The sequence below is a fragment of the Phyllopteryx taeniolatus genome, chromosome 7 (genome assembly GCF_024500385.1).
Source record: "Phyllopteryx taeniolatus isolate TA_2022b chromosome 7, UOR_Ptae_1.2, whole genome shotgun sequence".
Taxonomy (NCBI): Eukaryota; Metazoa; Chordata; class Actinopteri; order Syngnathiformes; family Syngnathidae; genus Phyllopteryx; species Phyllopteryx taeniolatus.
In genome coordinates this window covers 24,075,779-24,090,645 of record NC_084508.1, presented here as the reverse complement: position 1 = coordinate 24,090,645, position 14,867 = coordinate 24,075,779, and the positions used below count along the sequence as shown (strand labels likewise).

Here is a 14,867-nt window from a genome sequence, read left to right as displayed (position 1 = left end):
CAGGCAAGTATTGTTTTCTGTGGTAGTAATTGGTTTAAAAAGTTTGAGAACCACTGTATTAAGGAGTATTAGAGCCACATGAAAATGAACAAAAATCTATGAGAATGAACTTGTAATTTTGCAAGAAAACATTGTAATATTACAAGGAAAAACTACCACAGAAAGTTGGAATATTACAACACTCAAGTTGTGAAATTAGGAGGAAAAAAACTGAATTTACAAGAGAGAGAGAAAAAAATATATTTTTTGACTTGTGAGAACAGGTCATAATACTGTATGACAAGAATAAAATGTTGATATTCATAAAAAAAAGTCACAATGTTGTCACAATAAAAAATGTAATACTACAAGAAGACAGAATGGTATGCAAATAAAGTTATAATATAGTGAGAAAGAAATGACTGTTACCATACCATAAGAAAATGTACATTAAGAGGAAATCTCTAATTTCATAAGAAACAAAAAAAATGAATTTACCTATGTACTCAGAATACTACAAGAATGAAATCATATTAATAATAGCAGAAAAGTCACAGTTCTATCACAATAAAAATCATAACATTGAGAAAAACCCAGGTAATGATGATACAGGTAGTGTTTGAATACTTTTGGTTACCTTGTTTAGCTTTATGAAGGGCTCCTCTTAAATAGAAACTGCTCTTTGTATAATGAAATACAGTTCGACAATACAGCAAACTTCAACCACAATAATAAATACATTGTTAAAATAATACCTCTGAAGGTCAGTGCTTTATATGAGCATGTTTCTGTTTTTCCACATGAATAAGTATATTATATGACCTTGTGAGGAGAAAATAAACAGGCCGGTCAGCTGCTTTCAAGGAGAAAAAAGTGAAGAACTGTGGAGCCGGGGCGGCTTAGTTTCAGGCTTGGCTTCACGGGAAACGGTCTTATGAAATAAGACTTACGTAAGTTGTCATAACTGTGGATTTCCCACCCGCTGATGGTGTGGCTGAAGTCACCATGGTAGCCAGGACATGACGACTTAGCAGTTTTCAGACTGCGCTTTAAGATATGAAAGGTCACTACATTTTTTTCCATTCTAACTATATTATATACGGTACATATGTACTATCTAATGAGATCCGTTAGATGAGCTCTACCAAAAAATTGGAAATATTTTAAGCTGGGCCCGACCGATATACATTTTTTGAGGCAGATGCCGATTTCGATATGTGGCAGATATAAAATTCCAATAACTGATTCTTAATCGGCCGATTGATTCAAATATATCCATCCATCCATTTTCCGAGCCGCTTATTCTCACAAGGGTCGCGGGGCGTGCTGGAGCCTATCCCAGCTATCTTCTGGCAGGAGGCGGGGTACAGCCTGAACTGGTTGCCAGCCAATCGCAGGGCACATTTAAACAAACAACCATTCACACTCACATTCACACCTACGGGGCAATTTAGAGTCTTCAATTAACCTACCATGCATGTTTTTGGGATGTGGGAGGAAACCGGAGTACCCGGAGAAAACCCACGCAGGCGGGGCCGGGGATTGAACCCCGGTTAATTCAAATATATAATGACAAAATACATTTCTGTTGGCCCCTTAACTCTTGCAACAATAATGAATTGCAGGCAGAACATTTGACTGTTTTACAATACTTGGTCCTTTAGTATTTTTTTTAACATTACAACAGAGAAAAAAAAAAATCAACAATAACATGTTTTGAATGTTTGAATGTCATTATATTTGTCTTATGTGTTAATGTGTAAAAAAAAAAAAAAAAATTGGCAAAAAAAAAAAAAACGGCCAAAAATCGGCTGATTTTTGCCAATTTGAAAAGCGTTAATAATCGGCCCAATAATAATTCTCACTTATGATTGACAGTCAGAGAGGTCATGTGGAGAGCGCTACCTAACAGTTTCATCCATCGTTTTTCAGCCTCTGAGTGCAAGCCATACAGTGGACATCCAATTGGACAAACAAGTGGACATTCTAGTGGACAACAGCGTGTTCAGCATCATGCTCCTGCAGGGACATCCTCGCCCTCTCCATCACCTCCCTCCCTCAGCGAGGTTTTTTTCTTTGGCGGCACCAACGAGGATCAGGTATTTTATATTTATTCCAGACTACAGATGAGTGATTCAATTGTGACATTCAAGTATCACAAGGTGTTGTTGTATAGTGTTGTTTTGGGGGGTACAGTGGAACCTCTAAAGTTGAACACAACAACCCACTCAGTGATAGTGTGCATGTGAGTGCGAGTGGTTGCCCGTGTCTATATGTGCCCTGCGACTGACTGGTTCGGGGTGTCGTTTGCCTTTTGCAGAAAGGTTAGCGGGGCTCGGCTCCAGCGCCCCGTGACCCTGAACAGGACAAGCAGTTTTGAGAATGATGCATAAATAAATAAATACCACTCCAGTTTCAAATTGTCACCATCACAAAACCTTCATTAACTGGCCAGGCAATGTTTTATGTAACATTTTAACATGCATTACTGTTATATAAAAAAAAAAAAAAAAGGAACAACAACAAAAAAGCACTTTGGGCCCTATTTTTGTGACATATGTCTGAAAACCTCCATACATGTCCATGGCGCTCGCATATCTTTTTGCCTCTGCCCTGGTCAAATTCACCAAAATCGCGTTCGACTAGGAGTTGACCTACTGCGCCAGACTTAGATGCACTCTAAGCAAGTTTAAATTTAGACTGACTTTCTGCCACCAAATTGTCACCCCGTCGGCAGCATGTCCAAGGATGCACCCACGCTTCGTCGGAACACTAAGCTTTGGGCCATCGACTAAAATCGAGCCCTTAATGTTCGGAACAAGTGACAATGGGTACACTGCAGTTAAAAAAAAAGCCTCCAAATCCAAAAGAAAACAAAACATGCATACTGCATAGTATTCATTCATATGTGATATCATGCATGATTGTGGATCAAACTCAAGTTTTGTGATTTTTTTTTTTCTTTTCTTTTTTTTCCCCCTCCTGAAAGCAAGTGTCAACTTCCAAATTGTATGAGCTCAGTAGTTTTACATAACCCTTCTTAAGAACAACACCGAATTAAAATTTTACCTCATTGGTGGTGGGGAAGATGTGTTAGCACTGGTTAGCACATCTGCCCCACAGTTCTGGGGACCGGGGTTCAAATCCCAGCCCCGCCTGTGTGGAGTTTGCATGTTCTCCCCGTGCCTGCGTGGGTTTTCTCCGGGCACTCCGGTTTCCTCCCACATCCCAAAAACATGCGTGGTAGGTGGACTGAAGACGCTAAATTGCCCGTAGGTGTGAATGTGAGTGCGAATGGTTGTTTGTTTGTATGTGACCTGCGATTGGCTGGCGACCAGTTCAGGGTGTGCCCTGCCTCCCGCCAGAAGATAGAAGCCCATGACCCTAGTGAGGATAAGCGGTAAAGAAAATGGATGGATGGGTGATATGCTCAGTTTTCATTCAACAATAGAGTATGTTTATTATCCTGCGATGGGCTGGGTACCAGTCCAGTCCGGCCTCTTCCCTGAAGTCAGCTGGGATAGCTCACCCTCAACCCTAATGAGGACAAGCGCTCTTGAGAATGGAGGATAGATGGTTGTTTATGACAGTAGATTGCAGTCGTGTCGAAGTGCACTGCATCATATGGGGAAGTGTAGCTAAAGCCAAAATGTTACAAAAAGCTGTCAGTATGATGCAGTGCAGTTGGACACCACTGTAAATGTAAATTGTGTGCCTAATGTTAGAGACAATGAATCAGGTCTTGGTCTTTCCCAGTGTTTTGAAGTAATGAAATACAAATACAATGCTTTCAAACTGTATATTTTCCAGGTATCTGAAACTTTATTTCTCTGACAAAATTTTTACTGTTACTCTCCACATTTGAAAACAGATATCTGTATTTCTAGTCCTCTACTCCTTACTTTGTCAAAATAGGCTTGTTACTTTTTTCAACCTCTAAGGATGACAACACAACATAAAAAAAAAGATGTAAAGCAAACTAGAGTTGAGATTCTAATTGATGGATTGCTTGATTGGTTGACGTCTAGGGAATTTATAAGGTGGAAAAAAAACAACGGGGACAGCAGCGACACAGAAGGATGTGAAGCAGGGAGAATTTACGACGACAGCAACAGATTTGAGAACCCAAGATATACCCTTATATCAAAGAATTGTTGTCTCCTACAAGAATCATTCAAATCGCTAGCTTCTGATGTTCAAATATTCTCTGCCCAACTGGGAAAAAAAAAAACAAAAAAAAAAACACATACCTGTACAAGTAAGCTGTATTTTTTCAGTTGTTATCATTAGCGAACATGTGACATGTGACATGATGGTTTTCTTCTCAGCTTTCTAGTGATAAGGTGGTGCCCTGAGATACAAAAGTGAGATATGATATTTGAACACAAACGGTGCAGCAACGCATTTAGACATTCAATATAACAGTAGTCACAGTCATATTTTCCTTGATCCTCTGCGAGGAGCCGATATGAGCAAAGATGAGCCGAAACGTCTATACTGCACAGACGTCCATGTTCAGTATTGTAAATCCAATTTGTTTGCCTTATACTGCCCCCAGGTGGCCATTTAATTCTACATAAGTCACTGATGGTGTAGTGGTGCATTCGTGTGACTTCGGTGCAGGCAGCGTATTGAGAATGGGTGGATAATTGTCTGTAATGATGTCAATACTGTATGTCTTTCTAAAGTACAATATTATAGTGTGCTATTTTTCTCATTACATTTTTTTCGGGGAGAGGCTGGAACAGATTAATGACATTTCCATTTATTTCAAAGGGGAACGATACGTAATTCGCAATACGAGTGATTTGATTTACTAGCGTGATTGAAGGAATTAAACTCGTATCTCAAGGCACCACTGTCTAATAAAAGAAGGAAACTATTTTGTGTGCAGGGAAAAATTTTTTTGTTGTTGTGCCAAGTTATCAAAATTGGTATTGTACATAATTAAGATAAAAAATGCATTTTTACTTCAGTCTTTCAGAGTCTGTGTTTCTTTTCCTTAACTTCTGCCACTTCTGGTACTTCCTCTTTGTAGGATGCGTGCTCTGTAGTGAGCGAGTCTGAGGTGAGAGGTGTGGAGGTGAGCAGCAGCATGGAGGACCTACAGGGCCTCAGCTCTTCCTTCGGAGACTCAGACTGCTTCAGAGATTTGGAGGTGGTTCTCGACGGGCCTCTGAAGACCAGTCCAGAGCTGACCTCCCAGACCGCAGCGCCCCATCTGACTGAGCAACTATCATCCGAGGAAGCGCCCGGCACCCTTGTGGTCACCCAGCTGAGCCCCAAACTTTTACCGAGCTGTGTGATTGACAGCGATGACTCTTTGGGCCTGGGAGTTGGTCTTAGTGTGACCAGTGATGTGCACGGAATGTTGGGATCGATGGAAAGAAGTCAAACCAAAACAGAATCACGTGACCATGGAAACACAGTGCATTTCAATGGAGATGTTGAGGTTGACAGCTTCCCTAATTTTGCAAGATCCATGTCGACCTCACGAAGACATAGCTGGGGTGTCCCTGTTGCCCCCATTAACCTGGGGAGGAGGTACCATTCTCATCATTTCTTGTTCATGCTTTTCATCAATGAAGGGAGGGAGACAGGGAGAACGTGCACACTCCACACAAGAAAGGCCTGAGTTGAGATTTGAACCCCAAAACTCATACAGTGAGGCAGACATGTTAACCACTAGTCTTATGGGCCAATATACACAATATACAGTATGTATTATAATAGTTTTTGCCGTGAATCCAGTGGTGGGCAACACGGTAGGACATTTTCCTCACAGTTGAGAAGGCCTTGATTGGAATCTTGGGTCGGGTCCTCTTCTGTGCAGTTTGTTTGTTCTCTCCATGCTTGCATGGGTTTTCTGCGGGTACTGCGGCTTCGTCCCACATTCCAAAAACGTGCATCTTAGGTACATTATAGATTCTAAATTGTCCTTAGGTGTGAATGGAATTTTGTCTATACGTGCCCAGCGACTGACTGGCAACCCGTCCAGGGTTTAGCCCACCTCTTGCCCAAAGTGGGATAAGCTCCAGCTCACCCTAAACCTTACATGAGGACAGGCGCTATCGAAAATGGTTGGATAGATGAATTGAGTGGTTTAAAATACACAAAAACAAGCAATATCTCTAACCTTTGCACTTTTATACTCTCCTGAGGTAACTATTTGACAGCATAAGTCAAACTCCTCGATTGATGCATTCAGGATATTTGCTTAAAAAAACGGACTGCTGCTGTTTAGATGCTTTTTTTAATTTATTTTTTGTGCTGTCAGACTTAGTCTAGACACTATGGCCATGGACAGCGATGGAGATGAGGATGAGACAGGGCACCGTGGTCTCTTTCAGCCCACCCAGCGGAAAACCGATCGCTGCACAGCCTGTCCGCTGGATGAGACAGACGGTCCCAAGGGGAGGCTTTCCTGTCCCGCTGCCAAGGTACAGTCTAGAACTGTAACACTACATCGATACAGCTAAAAGCACCCCATCCGTCCCCCCCAACCCCCACGTGGATGCCCCGGGCCACCGCCCCCTCCACTTACCCCCTTTGGACGCCACTGCCACTGGTTAATTTAACTAATGTACACTTTAGCACAGTTATTATAGAAAGCTTTTCTGTAATAACTGTTATGCAACTGTGGGCAGAAGTGCAGAACGGCACGCTCACAGGCACATTTTCAAAAATAAGTAGGTAACAAAAGACTTGATTGTTTAGTTTCACACATGTTGGGTAGGCAGGTGCCCCAGAGATACATGTACTGTAGCTCTTTAATTGTGAACAATGTTTTTTTTTCTTTCTTATACTTAATTAGGATGTCAAGGGTCCAATTTCATCACCCATTTAAGTTAATAAGTATAGTATAGTTCCTTGGCCAATAAAGGGTTAAAACGTAAATTAAATGAAAGTGTACTTTGTTGGACTGTGTGTACTGTATTCCACCTGTTCATGGGTTGTTGATGAGTTCTGGAGCTCATTCACAGCAATTGTTCTTCAGACTCAAACCCAAACATCGAAATTCATTGTGCTGTATTCACAAAATTGTGACTACCTCCATAAAACATAAATGCAGTAGTCTGTCGGGGAGGGGGGCATCGACACAAATCTAACACTCTGTATGTTTGCAAACATTTCAGCCTGATGGCGTTCCTGGCAAGCAAGTGTATTCCCGCTCGGAGATCCTCGCCACGGACGAATATTCACGTGCAGCACACATCTCTCGTATTGTACGGACATCGAAACAGGCTGCGAGGGCAGCAGGAGGTGGGTGGACTTGACCGTGCACGTGTAGAGCAGGGATTTGCAAACTGGGGTCCTGGGACTTCGAGCTGTAGGTTGGCGGTCTGCAAAATAATTTGCATTTCATTAGTATGTCCTATAATAAACCAATTACTCCTTCCTACCATAACTTTGGGCCAATTAAAAGCTTTGATATGATTGTGACATATATCTGACATATTTAAAAGGGAGAAAAAGGAAACAATAACTTTTATTGCTATACTTAAAGAAAAGACACCAGCTGCTCACATCCAGACCAACACCTCAGCAAGTGAAATTATTTAATTATGCAGATTTGCCCTGACCTGGGCAGGGGGTGGAGCCAGGGATCAGTATCAGTGGGCGATGGGTGCCCTATCCTATTATAGTACCTCATCGGGTGTGACTATTTCAAAATACTGAAGCAGGGGTTTCCAGTGAGTGTAAAACCTACCAGAGCAACCTTTAAGGGTACATTTCATTTTCTCCAACTTAAGGAGAAATAAGACCTCGTGAAGCCGTCTTTTTAAAGGAGGTTGCGAGGATTTCCGTAAGAGAAGGATCCTCCTGCGAGCAATCGAAGAGGCGGAGGCAACAACGTTGTCCTGAATGGTTGAGGTGGCACGATTGTCAGGAGAGCTACCGAAAATACTGTAGCTACTGTATATGAGGATCTGTAAGCCCAAAACGTTCGAGATGAACTGAAAGAAAGACTGCCAATAATGAACTCATTTAGGACAGGACCAATACAGTCCTATTTTTAAGTTGAGCTTTTGAAGTTCAGTTGTTAACATCTGTTTTTCTTCCCGTTAAACTTTAACTTTAATAATTTGGCGACTTTATCTTTGGAAAATACAACTTTTCATCCCAACAAAATACATCGCTGTTCTTGTAAAGGTTGTGACTTTTGGGGGGGGGATAATTGACAATGAATTGTCCAAAAGCTCTTGGTATGCTGAATCCTTCAGAGTTCCTTTCACTGGAACTAAGGAGCCGATATTTTGAACAATTCCATGTTCTTAACCTTGTGGGAACAATTTTCCTCTTCCAACTTGACTGTGCACCAGTGCTCAAAGCAAGGGCCATAAAGACATGGATGAAAGAGTTTGCTGTGGATGAACTTGACTGAGTCTTGACCTCAACCCGAGAATCATGCCTTCTTGTCCAACATCTGTGTGTGACCTCACAAATGCATTTCGGAAGAATGGTCAAAAATTCCCCAAAACACACTCCTAAACCTTGAGAACAGCCTTCCCAGGAGACTTGAAGCTGTTAGAGCTACAAAGGGTGGACTGATTTTATATTGAAACCTATGGATTAGGAATTGAATGTCACCCACCGATAAATTCATATCTGAGTCAAAGCAGGTGAGCGAATACTTTTGGCAATTTATTGTATGAATATTGAGATATGACATGCCCATTTTGAGCTCCATGTCAACAGCGATGCTATACTAGGGAGGTCAAAGTCGTCAGCACATTGCACTTGTGTGGACGGCAAGAAAACCAAGACCAAAGAAGGTACATTGTGCTACATATGGTTGCGTAAAACACCATACAATTACGACAAGGGAACAGGGAGTCCCTTTCACATATACTGTATATAGTTTAGATACATATTATTACTTTTTTTTAATCTGTTATGTATTGATAGCATACGCTTTGGCGTTGACAAACTAATTTCAGTGTCCATGCATTGCCTTGTACTGCATGGGAACGACGACCTCCCCAACATGACCGTCACGTAGACACGTCGGTTAGCCGGACTCCTACAAGGATGGCATTTCTAGTGTTCATACTGTATCTATGAGAAGCATCCGCTGGTCTCACAGGACATTTCCGTCACGCGTAGATTTCCGTTGTGTAGCGTGAACCGTGTAGTGTAGCTTTTTGCAGCGCATTTGCCCCTGTCGGCCACCATATAAATCAGCTACAAAATCCAAGACAATAAATTTGTTGTTGGCTAGTATTATGAGGGGGTCCATGGAAAAATTTCTCCCCTGTAAGGGGTCCCACTACCCAAAAACCCCTGCTGTAGACTATAGTAAAGAGCCTCTTTCATCACGTTAACATTTTCTCTTTCTCTCATGTAGCAGAGGAGTTTGACCCTGAGGAACACCTGCACTCCAATGAGGGGCAGAGTCACATGTAAGTCGACACTTGACCCTCTTGAGTGAGGTCAGAAAACATTACAGTACATGACTACATCGGCTCACGCTTAATGATGCTCGAAAAGAAACTCTCCTCGTTTGATCCCACAGGGCTAACTGATATTGTACACTGTCTGAAAAGACTTTAAAGAAGGAACCCGTCACTGTCTCCCATGGTTCATTCTGCACATCATCCATCCATCAATTTTCCATAGTGCTTATCCTCATTAGGGTCACGAGTGAGGTGGAGCCTATCCCAGCTGACTTTTCTATTGGCAAGAGGCACCTTACACCTTGGACTGGTTGCCAGTCAATCACATGAAGCAACACTCATGAAGACATTTTTTTAGACTCCCAATGTATCAAGGTCCAGGGCCCCAAAAAAAATTGGTGTTGTGGTTGACTGACTTGTGTGGATCTGACTTCCATGCAGGCAGTGTGGGTTCAGTGGCCACTCATTGACGATGTGAGTGTCAACAGTTGTCTGTTACACTGTCTTTATATGAGCTATGTGATTGACTGGCAACCACTCCAGGGTGTAAGGTACCAGTTGCCTCTAGCCCCTCCGTGACCCTGAACAGGACAAGTGCTTTAGAAAATGGATTGATGGATTTAATTAATTACAATAACAAATAAATACAATCATTCATTAATTCAACTGTAAATTACATGAAATTAATTAAATACAACCCATCAATAAAATACAACTTGAACAGCAGATACAACTGATTAAAATGGTAAAAATATGAGAGTATCTTAAAATAAACTGATTGAAGTTAATTATTAAACTTCATGTTATATATTTTTGATCTAAATACAACTAATCAGTTTTAAACTGACTGCCTAATTAAAAAAAAAAAAAATTCTTACTAAGGTAAAGTTCATTCAAATCAAATGCTTAAAATAAAATATTAAACTTCATAGATTAAATGACTGTTACAAAGTGCAATTAATTGATTAAACTTTTTATTTCAAATATGCAGTACAAAAAACAAAGAAATTAAAACTTTACTACTGAAACACCATGTGCTGCCGGTCCATATAGCAGTGTGAAAAATGTGAAACGTATAGATCCTACCCCATAATCAAATACATTTAATAAATGTTTTACTAAACAAAATTCTAATGAATCATAATAAATAATTCTAATTTACCTACATTAAATGTAATTCCATTTCTAGAGTTCAAGGGCCTCAATTAAGTTGAATAATTGCCATTAGGAACTGGAAGTCAGACACACACTACTTCGATTACTCACCGGGGTGTGTGCTGCGGAAACATGCAAGTGAATTGATACCGTTTTACATGCACAAAGACTGACAGAAGTGTCTTGTAATTGCTGTGGCCGCACCGCAGCAGCTGAGGACCCCACCCAATCAATCGAGGGGCGGGATCGGGCCCAGGGGTCCACCCGAGAGTAACCCGGTGGACGGGACAGGTCCCACACCGAGGGACCCAGACCGGTCCGCCGGCCCCACCGAGGCGCCCCGACAACCGGCCACCAACTCCTCCGTATTAAATATAAAAAGTCCAAACAACCCTGAGAACTACCACCAGTGCCCTTGAGTCACCACTGGCCCTTGCCGTTGTAGCCCAATGTGCACTACTTTAGCGGTTCACTACTTTAGTGGTTCACCGCTGTTGTGTAAAGGTACATACAGTACTGTACTGCATCTGCAGCCTGTTATGTTCTCATCCAAACAGACATCTCCTCCCACATAACACATCACAGAGGGGCTTTCCCCATTCCCTGCTGACATCTCTGCTCCATGTCATGTGTCTGCAACCTCCTCCCTCCCACCATCCCCTTAGATGGCGTGTGTGTGTGTGTGTGTGTGTGTGTGTGCGTGTGTGTCTCTCTCTCTAGAATATATGCGCACTTGTGTGAATGTGTGTGTTAGTTATTTCCTTTGCTTTCCTTTGCTTCAACTCAGCCCCAGTGTGTTGTTTGTCTTAGGCTGATGGTACAGAAAGTTCTGCAGGAGCTAAAGTTGTACCACGGGTAAGTAAACAGGCCGCTGCTCAAAACGAAGCACAAGGAGCAGTGTGCGACCAGTCTCAAGCACTGTGTGTGTGTACGTGTGTTTGTGTGCATGTCACCAGATTGTATTGCTCTGGGAAGCGAACACTGCAGAAATAACAATTTTTCCTCATATAGTGGCCAGGGGCATTATTACTCACCTGCAGATGGGCGAGTCGTGCATTACAATGTTCCCCCACTATATTGGGGTTCACGTACCGCAGCTCTGCTACGTTGCAGATTGTACACATTTCAATTCAAACGCTCCCTATAGGTGCTGCTTTTTTGGTTGGCAAAAGAGTTCAATAGTTTATACTCTGTAATCCCCAATTCACCAATAGCCATGCCTATGGTATACTATTCGCCTATGAACTACAATCCAGTTTCTTTTTCCTGAGAGCAAAAGAGAGCATCTATTTGAGTGCGGCGCTTAATTTTCTCTTAAGCAAAAGTCGCACCATGTCACTTATTGTGGCATGGGTCCTTATAAGAGCCACTATTTGAGGAAATGCATTATTTTATTAAATCACATTCATAACTGCACTCAGTTTGGTTATTGTATTGAATTATGTTATGTTTGTTGCACATTATGAAACTTATGTTTTTTGGAGGGTTGTCTTTGATTGTTACTATATCTATACTTCAGTGTATGTATCATATCAAGTCTAATTCCTTGTATGATTTTGTACACATTCTTGGCAATCAATTTGATTTTGATAAAAACAGACTGACTGAATCTTTTTTCACAACACTCACAATTTTCCGCATGTTTTCGTTTGCTATCCGTACTTAGGTACATGTTACATTTTTGTAGCAGGCTTGCCACGATAAAATATTGTCATTGTGTTCCACAGTGCCAAGCAGACAAACAACAAAGCCAATGACAAAGATTCTGAAAGTGTCACATGGTACGAGTTCCTCTCTAATGAGTAAGTTTCCTTCTTCATGTTGCTTAATAACGGTTTAATGGGTTGACAAGGAGTTTATGGTTTCAGCTGGGTGCCATTGTCTCTTTATGTGCTTTTTGTATTCTACAGTTTAAGATAGTTCAACCTTGATAGTAGAAGTAGTAGTTTAACTTATTAGTACAAAAAAAACAATGTATTTGTACCCCAGCAAAACTTGCAGACAACTGGACACAGCATGTACCTTTTGGCTGCATTCACAACAGGGACCTCTGCTGCTGCATGGGGTAACTACAATGGGCCTGTGCCTTCTTGAGCAGGGGACCACTGCAAGATTTCATTGTTCAGATCATTAACACGGTCCCACCATGTACTTTAAGCCTGCTCCCTTACCTTTCTCATGACAGTATAATTCTCATGGCACGTGGCATGATCTTGAGTGACGCTCCGGACCGATGGCAATTGTTAGCCAATTTGTGTATCTTCCACTTTTACTCTCCCTCTCACTGAACCTTTTGCTGGTGGTTTTTTAACCCGTTCCAGCCTTGTGGACGTCTACAATCGTGTCCCTGACATCCTTTGACAGTTCTTTAGTCTTGCCCCTAGTGGAGATTAGATTGTGCAAAACTGTTTGCCACATGGGCACCAGCCAATTTGTGGGAGCCACGATTATGGCTGAACAGCCATCCATTTTCCGTACCGCTTATCCTCACTAGGGTCACATGCTGGAGCCTATCCCAGCTATCTTTGGGCGAGACGCAGGGCACACCCTGAACTGGTCGCCAGCCACATATAAACAAACAACCATCCGCACTCACATTCACACCTACGAGCAATTTAGTGTCTTCAATAAACCTACCATGCATGTTTTTGGGATGTGGGAGGAAATCGGAGTACCTGGAGAAAACCCACGCAGGCATGGGAGAACATGCAAACTCCACACGGGCGGGGCCGGATTTGAACCCGGGCCCTCAGAACTGTGAGGCAGATGTGCTAACCAGTCGGCAACTGTCCCACTGGTTGAACACGTTTGACTGATATTCTTTCTATTACCACCATAATTAATAAACAGCCATAAAAGTGGGAGCAAACAGGAGCAAACTTCAAATTCAACAAGGGATAAAATATTGTTTTCCTCCTCTCTATGTGGAAGTCAACTTAATTAAATTAAAATGTGTATTATAGTCAGCAAATGACAAATTTCAGTATGAAATTTTAAGTTGGCAGAAAACCTCACACCACCTTATAATGTTACTACCCAGAAACAAACATGGTTCAATTTAAAATATTTAAAAAGTGGTTTTACTACTGTATTTTTCACATCTTTGATCATCAAGGCATACTGTTGATTATTATCTAATGACACATCAGTGGTGCAGAATGTAGATTTAATACAACTCTTTACACTCTTACTCTAATGAGATCCAGTACTTGTTGATGCAGCTCTTGTACTCTTTTATCTGATATTTTGACTTGAGTGTGCATTCTCTTCTTTGTCCGCTAGGAATGAGGAAGAGGATGATCGCAGTGAGAAGGTGGAAAAAGGCACCAAGGTGAAGAGGACTCTCAGCTCACTGAGGAACAGGATGACCGGCTCCTTCAGTAAAGATAAGGTAGGCAAATGGTGGAAGACCTCAAACCTTTTAAACCAAGTATACCTAGCTAAATATTTAGCTCGCCAAGTACCACCATTATGACCAACATGAAAATACAGTAACGCAATAGGCGTAATTCCATCCATCCATCCATCCATTTTCTACACCGCTTATCCTCACTAGGGTCCCGGGTATGCTGGAGCCTATCCCAGCTAACTGCGGGTGCGAGGCGGGGTACACTCTGAACTGGCTGCCAGCCAATCGCAGGGCACATATAGACAAACAACTATTAGCATGCACATTCACAACTACAGGCAATTTAGAGTTTTCAATTAACCAATTAACATGTTTTGGGGATGTGGGAGTACCTGGAGAAAAGCCACGCAGGTACGGGAGAACATGTAAACTGTACACAGGCGACGCCGGATTGGAACCCGGGTCCTCAGAACTGTGAGGCAGATGTGCTAACCAATCGTGCACCGTGCCGCCCCCATTAGTAACCATGTCATTCAATATTTAGTGCATTACCTTTCACAGAGAATGGCTCAATGTGGATACATTTCCTTTCTATTACATTTGTTTCTCAGGAACAGCAATCATGTTCCTGGGTCAGTTTGACCCTCGGCATGTTTAATAATCTAAAAGTGTCAGAAACACACACACAAAAAGATCCCAATAAACATTGTTTGTTAACACAACTTGGAAATGTATAAAATTAACCATGTTATTTGTATATGTGGATTACACATCACAACATACTTAATACGGAAAAACTACTTTCAACTTTTAAAATGGGTCAATTTGGCTGACAACATAACAGGAGGCAATATAAACCATGATTAAAGCACCTTAAAATGTAAATCTTTTTGTTTCTAAATACATTAAATACGTTTGAAGATAAGTGCTGAAAACGTGGAAAGCCTGAGAACAATATAGTCCTAAATTGTTAAGGTATAGCTTAA

General features: G+C 41.6%; 1 protein-coding gene across 6 annotated transcripts in view; it reads left to right on the top strand.

Annotated features, from left to right (window-relative positions):
* Nucleotides 1-14,867, top strand: part of arhgef18b (rho/rac guanine nucleotide exchange factor (GEF) 18b) — a 120,290-nt gene that overhangs the window by 6,553 nt on the left and 98,870 nt on the right. For 5 of the 6 annotated variants that reach the window (XM_061780644.1, XM_061780640.1, XM_061780643.1 and 2 more), the window contains 8 exons: nt 1,912-2,078; nt 5,018-5,523; nt 6,257-6,419; nt 7,116-7,242; nt 9,329-9,383; nt 11,343-11,387; nt 12,260-12,334; nt 13,815-13,923. In XM_061780644.1, coding sequence (XP_061636628.1) covers nt 1,912-2,078; nt 5,018-5,523; nt 6,257-6,419; nt 7,116-7,242; nt 9,329-9,383; nt 11,343-11,387; nt 12,260-12,334; nt 13,815-13,923 — 1,247 coding nt within the window. The remainder of the gene's footprint in view (nt 1-1,911; nt 2,079-5,017; nt 5,524-6,256; nt 6,420-7,115; nt 7,243-9,328; nt 9,384-11,342; nt 11,388-12,259; nt 12,335-13,814; nt 13,924-14,867) is intronic. The other variant, XM_061780641.1, reaches the window with a different exon arrangement.